This window comes from Podarcis filfolensis (assembly GCF_964270895.1).
Source record: "Podarcis filfolensis genome assembly, chromosome: 2".
Lineage (NCBI taxonomy): Eukaryota > Metazoa > Chordata > Lepidosauria > Squamata > Lacertidae > Podarcis > Podarcis filfolensis.
In genome coordinates this window covers 7,973,294-7,997,861 of record NC_139605.1, presented here as the reverse complement: position 1 = coordinate 7,997,861, position 24,568 = coordinate 7,973,294, and the positions used below count along the sequence as shown (strand labels likewise).

Below are 24,568 nucleotides of genomic sequence, written 5' to 3'. Positions count from 1 at the left end.
GTCAGGTCGACCAGCTCCAAAAAACCCATCATCTTCATCTGCCAATCCTCTGTTGTTGGTATCTCTTGCGATTTCCAATTTTTGGCTAATAAAAGTCTTGCCGCTATAGGGGCAAACAAAAACAGTCTGACATCTTTTTTGGCAATTCCAATCCTTGGGTGGCGGAAATGGTGTTAATACGCTAAGTCACATATTCTCCCTTTATGACCCAGATGCAAAAAGAAAGCAGAACACAAGCACACACACAAATTTGTATTGTGAAGTGCAGGATCCTATCCCTCTTTGTTTTCCACTCTGAGCCCGGCTTCGGCTGGGGAGGGCGTGATATAAATAAAATTTATTATTATTATTATTATTATTATTATTATTATTAATAATAATAATAATAATATTATTCTCCCAAGCAAGCCGCGTTGCGGGTCACTCTCTTTATTTAGAGAAGACAACAAATATTGAGCAGACAAACAAACAAACAAACAAACAAACAAACAGTGCAAGGAATGTTACATTCTACACCTAGAAAAGCTGTAAATTAAAACAACTTGCAAACATTTATACAGTGGTACTTCAGGTTACATACGCTTCAGGTTACATATGCTTCAGGTTACAAACTCCGCTAACCCAAAAATAATACCTTGGGTTAAGAACTTTGCTTCAGGATGAGAACAGAAATCACGCAGCAGCGGCGCAGCAGCAGCAGGCCCCATTAGCTAAAGTGGTACCTCAGGTTAAGAACAGTTTCGGGTTAAGAACGGACCCCCAGAACGAATTAAGTACTTAACCCGAGGTACCACTGTATATCAAACTGCCTGTTTCACTAATTTAAGGAAAGGGCACAGAACTGTGTGGGGTTGTGGGTGTGGGTGCGACAGGACTGGGATCCACAATCAGATAATCTGTTTCAACACTACAAGGCTCCCATTTGCTGCTGGAACATCAGCTCCATGTGCCCTAGGAATGTCACTGCCCCCATTTTCCATTTGGGTTCCATCCCACTTCTGACACCAATGTGATGTGTTCCCGGCAGTGAGGAGCTCCAGGGGCAATCCCAGCCTGAGTCTAGTTCCCTTTGGGAAGAGGAATTGCTGGAGAATTAGGGTGTGCTGCAATATTTTGTTGATTTGAGTGATTGTCCCTTCCTAGCCCGCAGAACTGAACCTATACACACCAGGAGCAGCTTTTCAGAGCACAGAGATACACTTGACTCCCAAGTTTCTACAGTTCAGACGGTAGTGGAAACGTTGATAGCCATATCTCAGTGGAGCAATTTTACACGGAAGCACAATTTAATGAATTGGCATTGCTTCCCTCGAAATCCCAGTTAGGCTTAGGGACGAAAGCTTCCATTCCTAAGTGTTGTGTTTGGGGTAGGGACTGGGGCAGCAACACCAAGGCTGTGCGTTGGATCCAAAGGTTTGTAGCTTGCTGGTAAATGATCTGCTTTGCATGGTTGAGTCCTCAGTACTTCCAGGTAGGGCTGGATACATCCCTTGCCTGAAAACCAGGGTAGCCACTGTCAATTGCTGTAGACAAAGCTGGACTAGACAAGCTATTGTTGTTGTTCAATCGTTTAGTCATGTCTGACTCTTCGTGACCCCATGGACCAGAGCACGCCAGGCACTCCTGTCTTCCACTGCCTCCCGCAGTTTGGTCAAACTCATGCTGGTAGCTTCGAGAACCAACCACCTCATCCTCTGACGTCCCCTTCTCCTTGTGCCCTCCATCTTTCCCAACATCAGGGTCTTTTCCAGGGAGTCTTCTCTTCTCATGAGGTGGCCAAAGTATTGGAGCCTCAGCTTCACGATCTGTCCTTCCAGTGAGCACTCAGGGCTGATTTCCTTAAGAATGGATAGGTTTGATCTTCTTGCAGTCCATGGGACTCTCAAGAGTCTCCTCCAGCACCATAATTCAAAAGCATCAATTCTTCGGCGATCAGCCTTCTTTATGGTCCAGCTCTCACTTCCGTACATCACTACTGGGAAAACCATAGCTTTAACTATACGGACCTTTGTTGGCAAGGTGATGTCTCTGCTTTTTAAGATGCTGTCTAGGTTTGTCATTGCTTTTCTCCCAAGAAGCAGGCATCTTTTAATTTCGTGAGTGCTACCAGGGAATAAATCAAATTAACCTAAATGGAAGTCTCATCAAGCATACAGAGGGTTGCAGTCTAAGACCCAGATTTGCAACCTCAGCTTGGAGGCTTGCTGGGCAACCTTGGGCCTGAATTGCACACACAAAAACCACCTTTTTGCAAATAACATGAAAATGAGTGTTAAACTTGCACTATATTATATTATATTTCTGGAAGTGTCTTCCATGTCGGGTTAAAGCTCAAATGCAATGTATAAATTTGCAGTTAGGGTCATGCCGTGAGAACGGATCAAACTGCCCCTGTGAATGTAGATATGTGAATGCCGCAGATAAAAGGAACTAAATCAAACAAATGCCCCCAAAGTAGCCATGCCCACTGAGTTCAATGGGGCTACTCTGAGTAGGGCAGGCGTCCAATGTCACCTCCTGGCTCGGAGTCTGAACACAACCATTGCACCATACTTCTGGAACTCCTCGCTGCAAGATGTGAACTGCAAGGTCATTTGTTTTGTTCCTCCCCCAACTTTGAATTGATATTTTATTGGGGGGGGGGAATCAAATATAAAGCAGCAAAGTGATATGAAAAGAAAAAAAGGACAAAACACACAATCTTGTAATAAAAGGGGGACAATGACATTATATGAATATATTCAAAAAGACATAACCCATACATTATTTTATAAATTCGATATTATTATCCTAATACTAATGTAAATATGAATAGTCTATTGCATTTTGTATAAATTCGTTCCAAATATTGTCGTATTTATCCAAGCAGAGTCTACGGCTGTGAGCAGCCTGTTGCAATATGATAATCATATTATCAATCCACTGATTTTGTTATTTCTTATTACAGATTAAAGGTGATCATGTCTTTACTCTTCCAGTTCATCGGTATCAGCCTCTTGACTACCATTAGAGCGCGTAAAATCCATTTTTGTTAACTTCCATATAGTAGGTATACAGTTCAGAAGAATATTCTCTGCTGAATTTTAAAGTGTTTTCTTCCCTGAACAGTCGAGTCATACAATCCAGCACTGCAAGATCGTTTGTTGAGGGTGCTGGGAACTGTAGTTCTGCGAGGAGCAAACAATAACTCCCGGGATTCCTGGGCAGGCGGAGCTGCGTGGGAATGTGCTTTAAACGCGTGGTGTGTACAAGAGGAAAACACCCGTGCAAAAGAATATCCACGCGTTTCTGAGTGGCAAGGGAATCTTTCGCAATTCCCATCAACAAGAGAGAGGCACTTGTAAGGATCAACTGAGAGCGGAGGAGCCTCGATCTCCCGGGCACGATCCATTCATTCAAAAGCAAATAAATAAATAAACGCAAAAGAGACCAGGATGTGAACCTAGCATAGCACAGCCCCCTTCCTGGTCTGGCTCCACCCTTGCCCGGAAACTGCCTTTTGAAAATGCATGCATGGTTCCCTCCCCCCAACACCCCCAAAATCCTCCAGCAATATAAAGATTTAGGGTACCCCATCTGCATTGAGGAAGGATCTGGAGCGATCTGGTGAGTTGAAGGAGAGCAGGCTGGGAGGGAGCCACTGATCCAAGGGGAATCGTCGCGTTGTCAAAAACAGGTTAAGAATGAGGCGTAATTATTATAATAGCACTGAAAAGCAAGGAGGGTGGAACATTAGAAGCCGCCTTAGACGGAGTCTGTCTTGCTCAGTGCTGCCGACACTGGCTGGCAGCCGCTCTCCTGGATTTCAGACTTGGGACCTGGAGATGCTGGGGATCGAACTTGAGACTTCCCGCTGAGGATCCTGGCCCCACCGCTTAATAATTTCCCCCCACCCTGCCTGTTGTAGCAATTGTAATGTGCTGGGCTAGATGTCGTATGATTTTTAATCCAGTTTTTAATCACTCCTCTTATTTCTTACACATTGCATTTATTGCATTGCCGTTTGGATTCCACAGGATCTCAGTTCTAGCCCCGCAGAAGAAATAAAAAAGCAATAAAAAATAAAATTGGGGTGGGGAGAAGAGTATTTAATGCAATGCAAAGAATAAGCTGCAGACCACTTGGTTGAGGCTTGTCTCCAGACTGCAGAAAAAGCGCACGTGCACCAGAGTCCATTGTTCAATGGATGTGCTCTGAGCATGGCAAAGATTGCGTGCTACCCAATAGGATTTACTTCTGAGTAAGTGTGGGTCCGTAAGTGTGGGACGTGGGTGGCACTGTGGGTTAAACCACAGAGCCTAGGAGTTGCTGATCAGAAGGTTGGCAGTTCGAATCCCTGCGATGGGGTGAGCTCCCGTTTCTCGGTCCCAGCTCCTGCCAGTCTAGCAGCTCGAAAGCACGTGAAAGTGCAAGTAGATAAATAGGTACCACTCTGGCGGGAAGGTAAACGGCGCTTCCGTGTGCTGCTCTGGTTCGCCAGAAGCGGCTTAGTCATGCTGGCCACATGCCCCAGAAGCTGTACGCCGGCTCCCTTGGCCAATAAAGCGAGATGAGCGCCACAACCCCAGAGTCGGCCACAACTGGACCTAATGGTCAGGAGTCCCTTTACCTTTAAGTGTGGGTCCGTCCAGTTCCTTAAACTTCATTTAAGCAGCACAGATGGGATTTTGGCTGCACCTTCTAAGGCCCCATCAGCTCTACATCATAGCTTAGCACAAAGTATCCTGGGAATTGTAGTTTTTAAAGGGTGCTGCTGACGATTGTTCGGAGACCCCTATCCCCCCCAGAACTACAATTCCCAGAGTTTCCTGGGAAGAGAAATTGATTATTAAACCACTCTGGGAATTGTAATCCTGCGAAGGAAATAGGGGTCTCTTCACAACCCTCAACACCCTTAGCAAACTACAGCTCCCAGGGTTCTTTGGGCCGAAGCCAGGGCTGTTTAAAGTTCTGTGATACTGCTTTAAATGTAAACTGCAGACAAGGCCAACAATATTTCAATAAAACCCACCCCAGCCCCAAAATTCCCACCATGGGTCATGGAGGCAGTGCCCTTGCAGTGGGAGGGGGTTGGACTAGACTACTTTTGACGTGCCTATATAATTCCAAATTTTATTTATGTATTACATTTATTTTATTTCTTAAATGTATATCCTGCCGCTATTATTATTAATTTTATTATTATTGATGGAATTTATATACCTGGGCAGTTCACAGAATAAAATCAAGATATAAAACAAAATGCATAATAATAATAATAATAAATCCAATAGCCCCCCTGCTCCCAAAGGAGCATATACGGGGATGGGGACGTATTGCTTCAAATTTGCATGTATTACATAATTTACATATTCTCTGCATATATTTAGCATAGGTAAAGGTAAAGGGACCCCTGAATTAGGTCCAGTCATGGCCGACTCTGGGTTTGCGGCACTCATCTCGCTTTATTGGCCGAGGGAGCCGGCGTTCAGCTTCCGGGTCATGTGGCCAGCATGACTAAGCCGCTTCTGGTGAACCAGAGCAGCGCTTCCCGCCGGAGTGGTACCTATTTATCTACTTGCACTTTGACGTGCTTTCGAACTGCAAGGTTGGCAGTTGCAGGGACCGAGCAACAGGAGCTCACTTTGTTGTGGGGATTCGAACCGCCGACCTTCTGATTGGCAAGTCCTAGGCTCTGTGGCTTAACCCACAGCACCACCCATGTTAGCATAGGTGGCCATTATTTCTAGGAACAGTGCAGGGGTGGGGAACCTCAGGCCAGGAGGGTAAATGCGGCCCTCCAAGCTTCTCTTTCCAGCCCTTTAATGTCTCCCCAGCTCTCACCCCTCATTGCCCTGCCTCATACCCTCCCTGAGTGGTTTTGCCTGACCCGACTGTGCCCTTGAACTCAGGCCTCTCGCCTGTTTGGATGGAGAGGGGTGTGTGTAGATACTAGCTGACCATACGAGGGCAAAATCTACATTTGCCGCTCCAACCCCTGATGCCTCTGGGCCTGCTCAACACTCGCATGCGGCCCTCGGGAAGTTGCCCAGAAAGGAATGCGGCCCCCGACTTGAAATAGGGACTCCTGTGGGATCATTCACTCTCCCATCCTCTTCTTTCCCCCTCCAGGGAGGAAACTTGACGTGACTACTTAGAATCTGCGCTCGCCCTTCTTCCTTCTAGAATTTCCTTCCCTGTGGTGCCCTCTTTGTGAGATCAGCCCGGGATGAAAATGGAGGAGCAAGACCTGGCGGGCGAGGGGGCGAGGAGGAACGACCCCTGGGCGCTCCAGCCCGAGACCGTTGGGGAATTCCTTCCGAGGACGCCGGGAGAAGAGATTAAGCAGGAACCAGACGAGGGGTCCCTGCAGCAGTGGGAGGCCCAGTGGCAGGAGTTCCTGAAGACGGTGGAATCCCCTCCGTCGGGACGGGCGTCCCCGAGTTTGGCGGAAGAGGCCTGGGACGACACCAAGGCCTTCCTGGCCTCCTTCGAGCAAGTGGCCAAAGCCTGCCGCTGGCCCAAGGAGGAGTGGGCAGCCCGTCTCCTGCCGGCCCTCAGCGGAGAGGCCGAGCGGGCCTTTGGCAACTTGGAGGCCGCGGACAGAGAGGATTATGGGAAAGTGAAGGCGGCCATCTTGCGAGGGGACGCCATGCGGCAGGAGGAGCAGCGCCAGCGCTTCCGGCGCTTCCGCTACCAGGAGGCCGAGGGTCCCGGAGGGGCTCACAGCAGCCTCCAGGAGCTCTGCCGGCAGTGGCTGAGAGTCGAGAGCCGCACCAAGGAGGAGATCTTGGAGCTGCTGATCCTGGAGCAGTTCCTGGCCGTCCTGCCGCCCGAGATGCAGAACTGGGTCAGGCCACGTGGGCCGGAGACCTGCTCCCAGGCGGTGGCCCTGGCGGACGACTTCCTGCTGAGGCTGCGGGGGGCCAAGAAGCCATCCAAGCAGGTGAAGCATGTTCAATGCCAGGTGTGCAGTGCAGCAGTGAAACCGCGGGCCCATTCAGCAAAGCTAAGCAGGGTCCGGTGCGGTTTCAAATTGGATGGGGGACCGCATGTTGAGATGGGGGTTGGACAAGATGACTCTTGAGGTCCCTTCCAACTCCGTGCTGGAGCAGGGGTTGAGAAGGGAAGCTGCTGGCCATGGTATATTATTAATATTAATATGTTTTGCTGTTTGATGAGAGTTTGCCTAAGAACCCCAGGAATGCTAACCTCCAGTTCTGTGATGAAGGAAAGGCAGGCTATTTGTGTACATAGGGGCAGCCATTATTATTATTATTATTATTATTATTATTATTAATTGAGGTATTGAGGTCCTGAGCTATGAGAGGTGCACATTTATGTGGAAAATGGTAAAGGTAAAGGGACCCTTGACCATTAGATCCAGTTGTGGCCGACTCTGGGGTTGCGGCGCTCATCTCGCTTTACTGGCCGAGGAGCCGGCGCACAGCTTCCGGGTCATGTGCCCAGCATGACTAATCCACTTCTGGCGAACCAGAGCAGCGCACGGAAATGCCATTTACCTTCCCATTGGAGCGGTACCTATTTATCTACTTGCACTTCATGCTTTTGAACTGCTAGATGGGCAGGAGCAGGGACCGAGCAACGGGAGCTCACCCCGTTGTGGGGATTCAAACCGCCGACCTTCTGATCGGCAAGTCCTAGGCTCTGTGGTTTAACCCACAGCGCCACCCGCGTCCCTTCATATATGCGTACATGCAATTAAAAAAGAAAAAATAATTCAGCCATCCTTTATTCTTCTCCCCATAAGTGATGAAGGAGCAGCCATGTACTGGGTGTGAAAGAGGATTAGGACGATCCCTTTAGTTCTCCTCTGTGTTACAGGCGGAATTTGAGGAGACGGATACAAGCCGGGCCTTGTCTGATATCGAGCAGAAGCAACTGTGCGTGGAGGCAAAGCAGGAAGATGACAACAGGGAGGCAAGCCTGTTGGGTAAGAAGGGGATGGTTTCTGGAACCTTCTGGAATTTTCTGGAACATTCTTAACCTCAGACCCCTAAGACTCTTCCCAGACCACATGCCCCTCTACTTGAGGTCACACAACCTCATCATCATCATTATTTATTGAATTTATATACAGCCCTATACCCAAAAGGTCTCAGGGTGGTTCACAAAGAAGCCACTAGCCTGGCTCCACACCTTCCTTGAATTTTTTTGCCTACAGTTCCCTGAGAGGAGGCATCGGGTTGTTGTTTTGAATACTTAAATGTATTTTATTCCATCATACATGTGATATACACACACAAATGTAAAAAATACAAAAATATCAGAAAGAGGGCCGTGTGTCCCTTCTCTTAATCTGCCAACAAAATTGGAAGGTGTAAGAAAACGTTTGTGAGCAGAAACATTAAGAGGTCCATTATTTCCCATATTGGTAGTGCCAAAGAATCCTGGAGGTTAGCTGTTATTGGTGGAAATGATATTGTACGCACAATATTAAAATGTTCCGTATCTTCCAGGCCTCAGAAACCATTATATTGTGGGTTATATTTTCTGCCATCTCCTGGTTCCATACATTTTTACACACCACAGATATCTGCAGGCCTTCCAGAATCTTCCGTTTTTGTGCTCTGCCAGCAGCCACGCCAATTCTTTAGGTTGCAGTCTTTATATATTTAGAAGTGGAAGCTGCAAGGTCGTTTGTCCAGTATTTCTTTAAGGTAATAGATACCTCCTGATACACATTAGACCAGAATTTTTTTACCAGTGGGCACTCGCAAAATAAGTGGGGGAAAATACTCCTCATGCCCAACATCCCCACCAGCAAAGATATGTCATTCTTGAAGGAATTGATTGTTCAACCACTCTGGGAATTGTAGTTCCGTGAGGGGAATAGAGCAACTCTCAGCAGCCTCAACAAACTACATTTCCCACGATTCTTTGGTACAGTACTGCTTTAAATGTATAATACAGAGTAGGGCCTCTGAGTCAGCCCTAACCAAACCTCAGAGGAGAAGAGCAACATTTATTTGTTTTATGGCATTGCATTTATAGCCTACTTTTTTTGTCCATAGAGCCCAAGATGGCATAATTTAATCCCCACAAGCTGAGAGGTCTCAAGGTCTCCCAGCTAGCTTCATGACCCAAATAGGGATTTGAACTCTGGTCTCCCAGGTCCTAGTCCAGAATTTTCACCATTACACCAGGCTGGCTTATGTGGTAGGTCAACATTTTCTCAACATCTTTGAGGTCCCCATGTTCCTCACCCCTGCTTTAGAAGACCGGTTTGAGAGATTTAGTTTTCTCTGTTGGGTCCTTTATTGAGTTCCTCCTCTTAATTTCAACAGGCGATGAGTGGAAAAGCAAGAACGAAGGGGAGCTGTGTGGGGATTTCTCAGGAAGAGCCAAGTATGAAGAGCTGAAAGAGAATTTCTGGAGCCAAGAGAGACCTGCGTCCATCCCTCACCAGGGTGGAGACTTCCACGAAACCCTGGTCCAAAAGGAAAACCAAACAGAAAAAAGAGGGAGCGGGTATCCCAGTGATCACTGGGGAAGCCACACAGATAAGACCGCAATGTTTGGGAGGGATTTTATTGAGAGCAGACAGCTTACCAAATGTGCAACACTCCAGAAGGAGGAAAACTCTTATATATATCTGGATGGTGGAGAGGGTTTCAGTCACGGTTCAGATCTTAGATCACATCAAGATGCCCCCAGAGGTGACGAACAGTATAAATGCTCGGACACAAACAAGAGATTCTGTGATCAGTCCGACCTTCCTAAACATCCGAGAATCCCCAAAGGGGAGAAGCAGTACAAATGCTTGGAGTGCGGGAAGTGCTTCGGTCGGAGCGCGCACCTCACTTCGCACCAGATAATCCACACCGGGGAGAAACCGTACCAGTGCCTGGAGTGCGGGAAGAGCTTCGTACAGAGCGCCCACCTGGCTTCGCACCAGATAATCCACACCGGGGAGAAACCGTACCAGTGCCTGGAGTGCGGGAAGAGCTTCAACAAGAGCACAAACTTCCTCAGGCACCAGAAGCTCCACAAAGGGGAGAAACCGCACCGGTGCACGGACTGCAGCAAGAGTTTTTCAGACAAGCCCAGCCTCATCCAGCACCAGCGAGTCCACACCGGCGAGAAGCCCTACAAGTGCTTGGAGTGCGGGAAGAGTTTCAGCCACAGGGGGAGCCTTAGCGCACACCAGAGAATGCACACAGGGGAGAGGCCATATATGTGCTCCGACTGCGGCAAAAGCTTCCGTGACCAGTCGAGCCTCATTAGGCATAAGAGGATCCACACCGGGGAGAAACCGTATACGTGCTCCGAGTGCGGGAAGAGCTTCAGCCAGAGCACCAACCTCACTTTACATCAGAGAATCCACACGGAAGGGAAGATGCCCTCCGAACCTGCCCACATGCTTAACGCGGGAATGGCCGTCTTAGTATTTTCCACGAATCCTGCCAACGGCCTGGTGGCATCGTAGAAGTTGACATGGTTATTGCAGCATGTTAATGTGCCACGAACTAGAATTCCCTTAATCACATGTAAGTTTTAGGACAACAGATGGATCCGTTCCTTTCGGAGCCACACCCATCCTTGGTTTCTGAAGCTAGGAAGGTAGTTAGAAGCAACGGAGTCTTAACAGTAGTTGTTTTTAATGTTCTCTCTGGAACTTTTCCCGTTGTTTTGTTGGTGCGTTTTAGTGGGATGGCATGAATCTCTTCATGGTAATTAATTTTTATGTAAACAGAATAAAATAAGGATAAAACTGTGTAACTATTTGGAGTGAAATGGGTTCCGGACAAAGCACGTTTCTGAAATTCACATGAAAGTACCCATGTGGGGAAAATGAGTGAGATCTGCAACAAAGTGTTGCATCGTGGGGCGCCTCCTGTTCAGGGTGCCAGCCTGCCAGCCATGCCCTTTTGCAAGATACTCCGTTCTAACACTCTACAACAGTCAACATTCTGTGGTCCTTGAGCATTCCCAGTTTTCCAGTATATCTGAAGGAGCGTCTCCACCTGCATCGTTCTGCCCGGACACTGAGGTCCAGTGCCGAGGGCCTTCTGGCGGTACCCTCACTGCGAGAAGCCAAGTTACAGGGAACCAGGCAGAGGGTCTTCTTGGTAGTGGCACCCACCCTGTGGAACGCCTTCCCTCCAGATATCAAAGAGAACAACAACTACCACACTTTTAGAAGATATCTGAAGGCAGCCCTGTTTAGGGAAGCTTTTAATGTTTGAGGCATTACTGTATTTTAATATTTTGTTGGAAGCTGCCCAGAGTGGCTGGGGAAGTCCAGCCAGATGGGCTGGGTATAAATAATGAATTATTATTATTTCATTGGGATGTTTTGGGTCATCTCCTTCCCGGCCCCCTCAGTTAAGAGATTTTTCTCCTCTAAAGATACTTTGCACTTCTGCAGAATTTAGGATTACCTGAGCTTGCTCGTGCCTCTTTGTTGTGTGGTGAACCTTTGGCCCTCCAGATGTTGCTGTTTGGCTGTGGAACGGACTCCCTCATGACGTGGTGGACTTTCCTTCCTTGGAAGTTTCTAAGCCGAGGTTGGATGGCCATCTGTCATGGATGATCTAGTTGAGATTCCTGCATTGCAGGGGCTGGACTAGATGACCCTGGGGTCCCTTTCCTTCCGACACTGCAATTCTAGGAGCAGAGCGGGTGACAAATGTTCATTAGAAGTGGCCTTAGTCCAGGCCTATTTCTCATTCGAGCCTAGGACTTCCGCCTCTAGACAATGGAAGCTGGTCCGTGAGAGCCAATGGGGCACTGCCCCACTAACCTCAGTCTGCCCATGACTAGCCCACAAAAACCTGTCATCTTATCCAGAAGGTGGCCCTGGCTGTCACCTTCCTTTTCCTCACTCAGTGCTGCCCCTTTATGAACTCAGCAGGGAAGCAGAAGATGGAGAGAAAACTAGAATTAGGTGCCATTGCCTCTGGTGCCACCTACTGCAATGCACTCTATGTGGGGCTACCTTTGTTTTTTGTTTTTTTTAAAATATATTTATTAGAGTTTTACAAAAAACAAAGATTTACAGAATAAAAGAAAAACCAAGAAAAAAAAATCAAAAATACATAAAGAAGAAAAAAAAGAAAAATACAAAAAACAAATCCATTTTTTGATATTTTTAAGCTCATTTGCTTGTTTCCTTGACCTCCTCACACCTCCCCTTTTTGTATTCCCATTTACATAATCAATTCAGCAAATCCTTACCCTCTTTCATTTATCTTAACTCTATATCCTAACATATTATGACTCTATCTTTTCATCCATTTATCAATTCATTTTTGCATATTCTTATTAACTTTTGTTGCTGAATACCACTTATTGCCAATCCGAACATAATTTTAACATTCATTAATTTTACAATATTTCTGAAGATAGTCTTTAAATTTCTTCCAGTCTTCCTCCACCACCTCTTCTCCCAAGTCTCGGATTCTGCCAGTCATTTCCGCCAATTCCATATAGTCCATCATCTTCATCTGCCACTCTTCCAGGGTGGGTAGATCTTGTGTCTTCCAATACTTCGCAATAAGTATTCTTGCTGCTGTTGTTGCATACTATGTGGGGCTACCTTTGAAGGTGACCTGGAAACTACAATTAATCCAGAATGTGGCAGCCAGACTGATGACTGGGAGTGGCTGCCAAGACCATATAACACCAGTCCTGAAAGACCTACATTGGCTCCCACTATGTTTCCAAGCACAATTCAAAGTGTTGGTGCTGACCTGTAAAGCCCTAAACAGCCTCAGCCCAGTATACCTGAAGGAGCGTCTCCACCCCCATCGTTCTGCCCAGACACTGAGGTCCAGCGCCGAGGGCCTTCTGGCGGTTCCCTCACTGCGAGAAGCCAAGTTACAGGGAACCAGGCAGAGGGCCTTCTCGGTAGTGGCACCCGCCCTGTGGAACGCCCTCCCACCAGATGTCAACGAGAAGAACAATTAAGACATCTGAAGGCAGCCCTGTTTAGGGAAATGTTATGGGGAGTTTTTAATGTTTTATGTTTTATCGCTTTATTATTATTATTATTATTATTATTATTATTATTATTATTATTCTGCTGGGAGCTGCCCAGGGTGGCTGGGGAGGCCCAGCCAGATGGGTGGGGTATAAATAATAAATTATTATTGTTACTACTACTACTACTACTACAACTTGTGGGCTCCCTGTTTTCTACCCTGTCAACCCCAAAGGACACCAATCACCATGGCTGAGAAGTGGCATTCTGCTGCAGAATTGTGTCTCGGGGGCCACATTCATCCCATATGCTTAAAGCACTATGATACCACTTTAAAGAGTCATGGCCCCCCCGCCCCCCCAAGAATTCTGGGAGCTGTAGGCTAAGGGTGCGGAGAATTGTGAGGAGTCCCCAAAGTGCTTCAATTATTCATTCCTCTTCCCAGGGAACTCTGGGAATTGTAGCACTGTGTGGGGAACAGGAGGTCTTTCCTAACAACTCCCAACACCCTTAACAAACCACATCTCCCAGAATTCTTTGTGGGCAGCCATGATAATACGGTATCTTAGCGCTTTAAGGGGCGTATGGGGTGTTAGGGGAGGGGCGGTACCTCTGGTGGAGGTCATGTTCTGCTCCTTCTGGGGTCGTTTGTCCACCTTTGGTCCCCACCTGCACTCAGCTCTCACCTGTGGCTCCTAGAAGCCGTCAGCATGCGACAGTGGCCATGACCCAGGAAACGGCTCCAACTGGCTGGCTAAATCAAGCGAGGGCAGCCGATGGGTCTCAAAGCCTCAGTGAGTTAGGGATGTTCCCTGCATGCAAAGACAGGCTGTGGCGGATGGAGCAGGTGAGATCCGGAGTGAATCTCACAGTCAAGAAGATGGTTTCTGCATGTGCTGCAGGTAGCCCATCTAGGAGAAGGAAAACTCTGATCCTAAAGCTCTGCTGCCTCACAGGACGCCTTCAGGAATAGGAAAGGCTAAGGAGAAAACCCTTTCACAAATCCAGAGCGGAGTCCCTAAGGTGGTTGGATGGTGCCCTGTTTGCCTCCTTCCAAGCTGGTGCCAAACATCTTGCTCTGCTTTCCTTTGGACCACATCAGTGAGGTGTGTGTGTGTGTGTGTGTGTGTGTGGTGGGGGGGGTCACTGCCCAGGCTTGTGACCCGGGGAGGTCACTTTCGTGCTGTTAACGAAGCAGTTTTGCTTCACCCCCGGAGGCGCACTCCATTGTCCCTGGAGACAAACACAAGCCAACATAGAGCCTTAAACTCGTGGTGTGAATGAGGCCCAAGCCTTTCCCTCTTCCCCTTGCTACCCGATCCATTTACAACGAAGATGGATGTTGGAGAAGTCGGATAGAGAGAACTTTTCCCCACCTTTTTGTAACACTGGAACCTGCAGATATCCCATGATGCTGAAGGTTGGAAGATTCAGAACAGATAAAAGAAAGGACTCCACACAGTGCACAGTTGAGCTATAATAATAATAATAATAAGGTAATAATAATAATTTATTACTTATACCCCGCCCATCTGGCTGGGTCTCACCAGCCACTCTGGGCGGCTTCCAACACAATATTAAAATACAGTGGTACCTCGGGTTACGTACGCTTCAGGTTACAGACTCTGCTAACCCATAAATAGTACCTTGGGTTAAGAATTTTGCTTCAGGATGAGAACAGAAATCGTGTGGCGGCAGCGGGAGGCCCCATTAGGTAAAGTGGTGCTTCAGGTTAAGAACGGACCTCCGGAATGAATTAAGTACTTAACCCGCGATACCACTGTACAGTAATGCCTCAAACATTAAAAGCTTCCCTAAACAGGGCTGCCTTCAGATGTCATCTTAAAGTCGGGTAGTTGTTGTTCTCTTTGACATCTGGTGGGAGGGCGTTCCACAGGGCAGGCGCCACCACCGAGAAGGCCCTCTGCCTGGTTCCCTGTAACTTCGCTTCTCACAGTGAGGGAACCGCCAGAAGTCCCTCGGCGCTGGACCTCAGTGTCCAGGCAGAAAGATGGGAGTGGAGACTCTCCTTCAGATATACTGGACCGAGGGACTCCCACAAGAGTCCCAACTTAGATAGCTTTAAGAGAGGATTAGACAAATACCTGGAGGACAAGGGCTATCGATGGCAACAAGCCACAGTTGGAGGCCATAATGCTTGCTGGAAACTGCAGGAAGGGAGAGAGATGTCAGCAACAGTAGCCAGAATGCTGACACGCACAGCTTCACTATCATGAGGACTAGCAACGAAAAACCAAAACCAAAAAGAAACTTTGATTCACAGGGAGATGCATGTATTCCCCCAGTATTCATCGTTCTTATGTAGTGCGCACGGTGACATTTGCAATACATTGGCTTGATCCAGCAGAAAAATCTTCTTAAGGTGCTGGGGAATGAATTACTGCCTGGAAAATGCAGGTCCTTTGAAAACTGCCACGCTCCCTTCTCCTTCCTGCGGTTTGGAGCCTTGCAGCCCTGATGGGGCTTTCCTCCAAAGGGTTAAGCTGACAGAGCGTTGCTTTCCTAGAAAGAGCAGGAGAGGGATGCCAAGGAGCATTAAGGAAGGGGGTGGGGTGGGGAAAGGAGGGTGTTGTTGCTGCACCCCTGGCCTCCTTTGCAGCTGCAGGAGAGAGTGGAGGGCAGAAAAAAATCCTGAATTTTGGAAGGTGCATGGACAGCTGACTGGGTAAAAAGGATGGGGAGAAGCTGGTTCCAGTAAAGGGGGTGGGAAGCAGAAAAGGGGAGGGGGTTCCCCAAGGACCCCCAAACTCATCACACATCCCATTCCCTTCTTTTTTTTGAATCCCAGTGTCGGGTCTCCTTTTCTATTCAGCTGCCCCCGATTTGATAAGCGAAGAAGACCCAAGTGGGTGGATATTCCAGGCAGTGTTTATTTCTCTTAGGGCAGGTGGGGGGTGCTTTGTTTCAGCTCATGGGGTGCCACCCCTTTGCGGCTGCCTCCTACGGGCCACTGACAAGGGTGAAGGGCAGCACCAGAGGGAAAGTAGATGTGATTTTTTTTTTTCGCTTTGTGTATAAGGGGAGGGGTGGTATCTCTGGTGGGGGCATGTCATGCTCCTGGGGTAGTTTGCCTACCTTTTGTCCCCAGCCTTCACTCAGCTCTCACCTGTGGCGCCTAGAAGCTGTCAGCATGCACACATTTCATTCCAAAATTGTTTAAAATAATATATGAAATATATGAAGAAATCAAAAATATGTTTAAAATATATTTTAGTAAAAAACCGGAGGCATTCCTTTTAGGTATAATCACAAACGATATCCCTGACAATCATAGGAAAGTATTCCTCTACGCGGCAACAGCTGCCAGGATGCTCATAGCAAAAAATTGGAAAGGGAGAAAAATTCCATCAATGAAAGAATGGCAAATTAAATTTTGTGAATATATAAACCTGGCAAGACTCACAGCATTCATAAGGGGACAATTGGACCATAAATTATTAAAAGAATGGGGATGCGTTAAAGAGTATATGAAAAAACATTGTTCTGGAGTAAGCCTATCGGTATGTAATGAATGATGCTTTGCAGGGGTAAAGAAAGAGAAAAATGGTGTAAAAAGTATAAAGATAGAGGTAATCTATATTAGACACAAAAACTTAGAAAGAGTAAAAATTTTGAGGTCTTAGAACAAAGGAAGGAAGTCAATATGTGTATATGTATGTAATGACTAGATTAGAATGATGATACCGTTTTATTTGTAGATGTGTGTTTCTGTTTTTTTGTGTTCTTTTTTCTCTGCGTTTTGTTTTTCTTGCTTGTACTGTTTTATTTTGGATTCAATGTTTGTAACTTTTGTTGTAATTTTGCATTGAAAATAATAATAATAATAAAATTTTAAAAGCTGTCAGCATGCAACAGCAGCCGCAATCCTGGGAAACGTAGCCGCAATCCTGGGAAACGTATTTGACTGGCCGACTAAACCAGGTGAGCGTAGCCGATGGGTCTCAAACCCTCGGTGAGTTAGGGGCTTCTCCTGCAGGTAAAGACAGGCTCCGTGGAACAGATGAGACCAAGAATGGGCCCAACAGCCAAGAAGCTGGTTTCTGCGCGTGCTGTAGAAGGCAGCCCATCTAGGAGAAGGAAAGCTCTGATCCTAAACCTCTGCTGCCTTGCGGGAAATATTCAGGAGAAGAAAAGAGTCAGGAGCAAACCCCACACAAATCCTGAGTCCCTAATGGGGCTGGATGGGGCCTTGTTTGCCTCCTTCCAAGCTGGTGCCAAACATCTTGCTCTGCTTTTCTTTGGACCACACCAGTGAGGCCGAGAGATGGGTCTTGTCCTCTGGGCAGCCCAGGATCTTCAGACACGCTGCCAAGGTTTGCACCCCAGGGAGGTCACTTTGGTTCATAGCTGTCAACTTTTCCCTTTTCTAGCGAGGAATCCTATTCAGAACAAGGGAATTTCCCTTAAAAGAAGGGAAAAGTTGACAGCTGTGCTTTGATGCTGCTGACGTAGCAGTTTGACCTCACCCACGGAGGCGCACTCCATTGTCTCTCGAGACAAGACGGATGCCAACCAGCCGCAGTTGCTCATCCTAACCTACCTCTGTTGTGGGGATAACACAAAGAGACGGGAAGCTCATAAGCCCCCTTGCTTCTTCTTGACTCTTTAAGAGTTCTGGGATCCGATGAAGACAATCTTACGTCAGTTCACCTTGTGCTCGTTCTCCTTTTCCTTTCTCGTTGATCTCTTCCCCCATTTTTGTAGGTTGACGCACCTCTTTTGCGCGAGGGATGGAAATGGAGGAGCAAGAACTTCCAGGTCCCACCTCAGCGGAAGGAAAAGGAAAAGCCCATCACGTCCTCCAGGCTAGGGGTGTCGGGGAATTCCTGCAGAGGAGACCCCGGGGAGCCGTGAAGCAGGAACCGGCCGAGGACTCCCTCCATCACTGGGAAGCCCAGTGGCGGGAGTTCCTGAGGACGGTGGAGACCCCCAAAGAAGTGTGCTGGGCATCCCCTCCGCCACCAGAAGAGCCCACCCCCTGGGACGACGCCAAGGCCTTCCTGGCCTCCTTCGAGCAAGTGGCCGAAGCCTGCCGGTGGCCCACGGAGGACTGGACGGCCCACCTCCTGCCGGCCATCAGTGGAGAGGCCGAGCGGGCCTTTATCAGCTTGGAGGCCAGAGACAGGGAGGATTATGAGAAAGTGAAGGCGGCCATCTTGCGAGGGGATGCCATGAAGCAGGAGAAGAACCGGCAGCGCTTCCGGCGCTTCTGCTACCAGGAGGCCGAGGAGCCGAGAGGGGCTTACAGGCAACTCCAGGAACTCTGCCGCAGGTGGTTGAGATTTGAAAGGCACTCCAAGGAGCAGATCCTGGAGCTGCTGATCCTGGAGCAGTTCCTGGCTATTCTGCCGCCCGAGATCCAGGGCTGGGTGAGGGAATGTGGCCCGGAGACCTGCTGCCAAGCTGTCACCCTGGCGGAGGATTTCCTGCTGAGGCAGCGAGAGGCTGAGAGGCAGGTAAGCCAGGTGAGGCCACTTGGCAGAATTCGTTGCCAGGTTGCAGGTGAGACATACTGAAGTTGGTGGTGTTGAAAGTGCAACAGCAGTGTGGGTCGACGTATGCTCCGGGTGAGGCACAAACTCACAACCCCGGAGAGCTAGCGTGGCATAGGGGTTAGAGCAGGGGTCAGCAAACTTTTTCAGCAGGGGGCCGGTCCACTGTCCCTCAGACCTTGTGGGGGGCCAGACTATATTTTGGGGGGGAAATATTAACAAATTCCTTTGCCCCACAAATAACCCAGAGATGCATTTTAAATAAAAGCACACATTTTACTCATGTAAAAACACGCTGATTCCCAGACCATCCATGGGCCAGATTTAGAAGGTGATTGGGCCGGATCCGGCCCCCGGGCCTTAGTTTGCCTTCCCATGGGTTAGAGTGTCAGACTGGGACTTGGGAGACCAGGGTTCAAATCCCCACTCGGTAAAAATAATAATAATAATAATTTATTATTTATACCCCACCCATCTGGAGGGCTTCCCCAGCCACTCTGGGCAGCTTTCAACAAAATATTAAAATACAGTAATGCATCAAACATTAAAAGCTTCCCTAAACAGGGCTGCCTTCAGATGTCTTCTAAAAGTCTGGTAGTTGTTGTTCTCTTTGACATCTGGTGGGAGGGCTTTCCACAGGGAGGGCGCCACTACCGAGAAGGCCCTCTGCCTGGTTCCCTGTAACTTGGCTTCTCGCAGCGAGGGAACCGCCAGAAGGCCCTCGGCACTGGACCTGTGTCCGGGCAGAACGAGGGGGGTGGAGACACTCCTTCAGATGGAGTTTGCTGGGTAACCTTTAAAATTCCTAACAGAAAAGCCTCTGCTTATTTCCCCCCCAATTCATTATATATCATTTCCCAGAATGCTTTTATTACCTTACATGTCCACCACATAAGATAAAAAGTGCCTTCTTTTTCTTTATATTTCCAACAGATATTTGTACCTGATATTTGCTAACTTACTTGGTGTTCAATACCAACAGTACATCATTTTCATATAATTTTCCTTCAACGTACAGCATGCCATGAATTCACAGCAAGTTTTCTGGGTACCCTTGGGCCAGTCACTGTCTCTCACCCTAACCTACCTCGCAGCGTTGTTGTGGGGGTTAAATGAGATGGGGAAGAGCCATGCACGCCACCTCAAGCCCCTTGGAGGAAAAGGTGCAATAAATTAAAACTATAATAAATTATAAGTGCAAGTACTCCATTAGGTTTTCTTCTATAAGGAGTTCTGTTTTCTAGGGAAACTCAATCCTAATTTGTCCTTCAGGATTTTTTTTTGGGAGGGGGGAAGAATAATTAACCCCTTATTACCTTCCTGACCCTGTTGCTTGCTTGTTTTTATTTAAGCCATTTATACAGTGGTACCTCTGGTTACGAACTTAATTCGTTCTGGAGGTCTATTCTTAACCTGAAACTGTTCTTAACCTGAGGTACCACTTTAGCTAATGGGGCCTCCCACTGCTGCCGCTGGCGCACGATTTCTGTTCTCACCCTGAAGCAAAGTTCTTAACCCAAGGTACTATTTCTGGGTTAGCGGAGTCTGTAACCTGAAGCGTCTGTAACTTGAAGCATCTGTCACCTGAGGTACCACTGTATGCTGCTTAAATGCAGTAGTCTCTAAGTGGTTTACTAAGATACAGTACAGGAAAGGTAAACATCAGTTAAAAGTATAAAATCAGACTTAAACTGCCTGCTGGATTTTTTTTAAAAAAGGCTTCAGGGAGCACTGAAAGTTCAACAGGGTATATGTGCTGGCGGTAGTCTGTCCCCATCAACAGTCCGCATTTTACACCAGCTGGAGCCTCCAGACCAGACCCAAGAATGTCCCCACATGGAGCACATTGAAATAATTGCGTCTGGAGGCTATCGACGCTTGGATGACTGTGGTCAGGCTACCCCTGTCCAAGAATGGCTGCAGTTGGCTTCCTGACCATAGCTGGTAAAAGGCACTGCTAGCCACAGAGGCCACCTCAGCTTCCAGTTCTCTAAATCTGCCTTTCTCAACCTGTGGGTCCCCAGATGTTGTTGAACTACAACTCCCATCACCCCTAGGTAGCAAGGCCAGAGCTCAGGGATGATGGGAGTTGTAGTCCAACAACATCTGGGGACCCACAGGCTGAGAACCGCTGCTCTAAATGCTTGGGGATGATGGGACTTTTAGTCTAGCAGAAACCAGAGGTTCACTGGTTCCTCATCCCTGATACAGGAGACTGAGAGGAGAGGAGATAGCCACCTTCAAACATCTGAAGGGCTGTCCCATGGAAGATGGAGCAAGCTTGTTTTATCCTGCCCCGGAGGGTAGGACCCGAACCAATGGTTTCAAGTTACAAGGAAGGAGATTCTGATGAAACATCAAGAATAACTTTCTGACAGTAAGAACTGTTTGACAGTGGAAGGGACTCCCTCAGGAGGTTTTGGACTCTCCTTCCTTTTTAAGCAGAGGTTGGGCGGCCATCCGTCATGGATGCTTTTGCTGAGTTTCCTGCATTGCGTGGGCTTGGAGTCCCTTTCAACTCTACTATGATCTCAAAAAGGTTCTTCTCTGCTGTTTCAGGTGGTCTTTGAGAAGGCAGCTCTGAGTTCCTCTGAGGCAGGCCAGGCCCCATCTGGGGTCGAGCAGAGGCAGCTGTGCAGGGAGGCCAAGCAAGAATATGACGATGACATTGATGAGGAAGAGGCCGGCCTGCTGGGTAAGGAGGGACAAGCCTTGCTTGCGCCCAAGTTCTTCAGCGCTCTGTAGTTGCTCCCTTGGTTGACCTCTGCATTGCAGGGGGCTGGGCTAGATGCTACAACAGGTAGAAAATTCATAAAGTGGTCACCCAAGACCCAACCTTCAAGTGCTTCACAGGACAAGACGTTTGGGGAATCACCTCTGCTTTATTGCTTTGTAGATCAGAATTGTGGGACTCTAGATGTTGCTGGACTATAACTCCCACCAGACCTGACCATTGGCTGTGCTTGCTGGGAGCTGTAGTTCACCAGCATCGAGAGGGCTTTTCCATTCCTCACCTATTTGCTAATGATCACCTCTGCTAATTAGAGTCTCTTGGTTTGAACTCTTGCTAGTTCTTTGCCTTTTTTATATATACATTTTTATTAATTTTTTTAACATATTAATTCCAACATTCATACAGCTTAACTTCTCATCTTATACAATATTTTTGGACTTCCGTCAATGCCTCTGATGATTTTCCGTTCTTTGTCACTTATGCATTTCTTAATTTCATACTACCTTTAATTACCCTTAACTAATAATTCACCTCATTGTTTTTTTTGTAATATTTCAAATAATTCACCTTACAAAACTTATTGCAAACCTACTAGCGTGATCTGTTCATCACAATTACTTTTCAAATAGTCCGCAAATTTACTCCAGTCTTCTGAGAATCTCTGGTTCCGCAGGTTCCGAATCCTTCCTGTTAGTTTATCTAATTCTGCATAGTCCATCAATTTCACCCTCCATTCTTCTTTCATCGGTAGTTCTCCTTGCTTCCATTTTTGTGCCATTGATATTCTTGCTGCCATCATTGCATATAAAAACAACTTACAGTCCTTTCTGTTTATATCGTCTCCCACAATGCCAAGTAAAAATGCTTCTGGTTTCTTAATAAATGTATATTTCAACATCTTTTTCATCTCATTATATATCATTTCCCAGAGGTTTTTCACTTTCTTACATTCCCACCACATGTGATAAAATGTTCCTTCTTTTGCTAGTTCTTTGCCTTTATCCCAGCAGGAGCTGTGTGGGACGGCGAGATCGAGGTGGAACCAGACGCAGCATCTTCAGAAACACTTCTGCATCGGGAGGTGGAAGAGCACTCTGAAGATCGAGGCAGGCCAAACAGGCAGCCGAGAAGGAATCTGGAACCAAACGAGAAGAGGAGGAATAAGTCTGTCGCCATTCAGGTCGGCAACTTCCACGAGTTCCTCAGCCAGCAGAAGGGAAAGAGGCCGAACAAGTGCCTTGTGTGTGGCAAAAGCTTCAGCTGCAAATCGAGCCTGAAGGCCCACCAGAGAGTCCACACAGGCGAGAAGCCGTACAAGTGCTCTGAGTGCGGAAAGAGCTTCATCCAAGTGTCAAACCTTACCGCACACAAAAGAACCCACACAGGGGAGAAGCCCTACACCTGCTCGGAGTGCGGAAAGAGCTTCAGCCGGAGCGACCACCTGACTTTACATCAGAGGACACACACGGGGGAGAAGCCGTACATGTGCGCCGAGTGCGGGAAGAGCTTCAGTCAGAGCACGGACCTCACCTCACACCAGAGAATCCACACCGGAGAGAAGCCTTACAAATGCTTGGCGTGCGGGAAGAATTTCAGCCGGAGTTACCGCCTCACTGTCCACCAGAGGATGCACACAGGGGAGAAGCCGTATAAATGCCTGGAGTGCGGCAAGAGCTTCAGTCGGAGCGACCATCTCACTTCGCATAAGAAAATGCACCCGGGGGAGAAATCATAAAAAAGAAGCTTTCCCCACACATAGAACAGGCACGACTACCATGTCGGAGAACCCTCTCACAGTGGAGAAACTGTATAAATGCTCAGAGTTTAGCAAAAAAATCAAAACCCTGTTACAGTGGAACCTCGGTTTTCAAATGTAATCCGTTCCGGAAGACCGTTCGACTTCCAAAACGTTCGAAAACCAATGCGCAAAGGGCGGTCTGCAATTTGAACGGAGAAAATGGAAAATACCTCAGCAGAAGCCGTTCAACTTCCAAGGCACATTCAAAAACAGAAGCAATTACTTCGGGGTTTTCGGCGTTCTAAAACTGAAACGTTCGGCTTCCGAGACGCTAGAAAACCAAGGTTCCATTGTACTTTAAATAAAGTCTGGCGATGCATCTTGGAAGTTGGATGGTGTGTGGGAGGTGGGGTTTGTTTCAAAAATTGGAATCGAAGCAGAACAGATCCTGAGCACAGCAAACATTTGAAAATATCCTGCCAGTTCTCCAGCAAGCAATTACCGTACTTTTCTCTCTATAAGACGCACCAGACCATAAGACGCACCTAGTTTTTGGAGGAGGAAAACAAGAAAAAAATATTCTAAATCTCAGAAGCCAGAACAGCAAGAGGGATCGCTGTGCAGCGAAAGCAGCAATCCCTCCTGCTGTTCTGGCTTCTGGGATAGCTGCGCAGCCTGCATTCGCTCCAGAAGACGCACACACATTTCCCCTTACTTTTTAGGAAGGAAAACGTGAGTCTTATAGAGCAAAAAATATGGTAAATTGCCAAAGGAGGCAGTATTCCAGCTGCTTTTCAGATATATAAAAGTTTTGTGTCAGCAGCCACCTTATGCAAAAACTACATAAAAAGAGAGTTTTCCTTGATTTTTTTCTTAAAAAAACATTATGTACTGTTATATTCACCTCGTATTTATTTAAGCAGGCAGCAAACTGTCCTTTACAGATCTTTCTCCTCTGGATAGATTTGCATGCTGATATGTTAATGTGTTCAGGGTTGGTTTTAAGCAACAACAACAATAAACATGTTAAATATTTCTCAGAGGAGGTTGTGCTTTGTTGGAGTGATTCCCAGAGGCAGTAGTGCTTCTGAATACCAGTCACTGGAAACTACAGGAGGGGAGATTTGCTGCTACACTCAGCTTCCAGGCTTCCCATCAGGTCATCTGCTCAGCCCCTGTGAGAAAAGGATACTGGACTAGATGGGCCCTTGGCCTGATCCAGCCTGAGAGCCAGTGTGGTGTAGTGGTTCAGAGCGGTGGACTCGTAATCTGGGGAACCGGGTTCGCGTCTCCGCTCCTCCACATGCAGCTGCTGGGTGACCTTGGGCCAGTCACACTTCTCTGAAGTCTCTCAGCCCCACTCACCTCACAGAGTGTTTGTTGTGGGGGAGGAAGGGAAAGGAGAATGTTAGCCGCTTTGAGACTCCTTAAAAGGGAGTGAATGGCGGGATATCAAATCCAACCTCTTCTTCTTCTTCAGCTGCCAGGCTCTTATGCTCTTATATGTGGTATGTGAGCTGGATTCAGATGGCCTGCGGCAGTATCTGTGGATATGTGGTTGAAGCCGGGAGGGGACACATTCCATCTCATTCCAAACATGGATACTAATAATAATAATTTTATTATTTATACCCCACCCATCTAGATGGGTTTCCCCA

The 24,568-nt window shown here is 47.5% G+C and overlaps 3 protein-coding genes across 8 annotated transcripts in view; all 3 read left to right on the top strand.

Moving 5' to 3' along the window:
* Positions 1–24,568, top strand: part of LOC310756746 (uncharacterized protein) — a 1,375,527-nt gene that overhangs the window by 1,051,085 nt on the left and 299,874 nt on the right. The window lies entirely within an intron of this gene.
* On the top strand, positions 3,462–10,722 carry LOC310756681 (uncharacterized protein). 2 transcript variants are annotated; one of them, XM_083601230.1, is made up of 4 exons: positions 3,462–3,606; positions 6,112–6,925; positions 7,825–7,933; positions 9,288–10,722. In XM_083601230.1, the coding sequence occupies exons 2-4, from the start codon at positions 6,209–6,211 to the stop codon at positions 10,427–10,429; spliced, it is 1,968 nt and encodes a 655-aa protein (XP_083457356.1). In that variant the 5' UTR covers positions 3,462–3,606; positions 6,112–6,208; the 3' UTR covers positions 10,430–10,722. The 2 variants fall into 2 exon arrangements, with proteins under 2 accessions (XP_083457356.1, XP_083457357.1); XM_083601231.1 differs by having other exon boundaries at positions 3,469–3,606; positions 6,166–6,925.
* On the top strand, positions 14,781–23,416 carry LOC310756813 (uncharacterized protein). Of its 5 annotated transcripts, none has more exons than XM_083601619.1 (4): positions 14,781–15,611; positions 17,651–18,411; positions 20,998–21,133; positions 22,183–23,416. In XM_083601619.1, exons 2-4 carry the CDS (start codon positions 17,677–17,679, stop codon positions 22,905–22,907), a joined length of 1,596 nt encoding a protein of 531 aa, XP_083457745.1. In that variant the 5' UTR covers positions 14,781–15,611; positions 17,651–17,676; the 3' UTR covers positions 22,908–23,416. The 5 variants fall into 5 exon arrangements, with proteins under 5 accessions (XP_083457745.1, XP_083457743.1, XP_083457747.1 ...); XM_083601617.1 differs by having other exon boundaries at positions 22,180–23,416; XM_083601621.1 differs by having other exon boundaries at positions 14,783–15,611; positions 17,651–18,402.

Coding starts and splice junctions, on each gene's coding strand:
- LOC310756813 (XM_083601617.1), top strand. CDS start 17,677: ATGGAAATGGAGGAGCAAGAACTTCCAGGTCCCACCTCAGCGGAAGGA. Junction 18,412..20,997: donor CTGAGAGGCAGGTAAGCCAG/GTGAGGCCACTT, acceptor CTGCTGTTTCAG/GTGGTCTTTGAGAAGGCAGC. Junction 21,134..22,179: donor GGAAGAGGCCGGCCTGCTGG/GTAAGGAGGGAC, acceptor CCTTTATCCCAG/CAGGAGCTGTGTGGGACGGC.
- LOC310756681 (XM_083601230.1), top strand. CDS start 6,209: ATGAAAATGGAGGAGCAAGACCTGGCGGGCGAGGGGGCGAGGAGGAAC. Junction 6,926..7,824: donor CCAAGAAGCCATCCAAGCAG/GTGAAGCATGTT, acceptor TCTGTGTTACAG/GCGGAATTTGAGGAGACGGA. Junction 7,934..9,287: donor CAGGGAGGCAAGCCTGTTGG/GTAAGAAGGGGA, acceptor TAATTTCAACAG/GCGATGAGTGGAAAAGCAAG.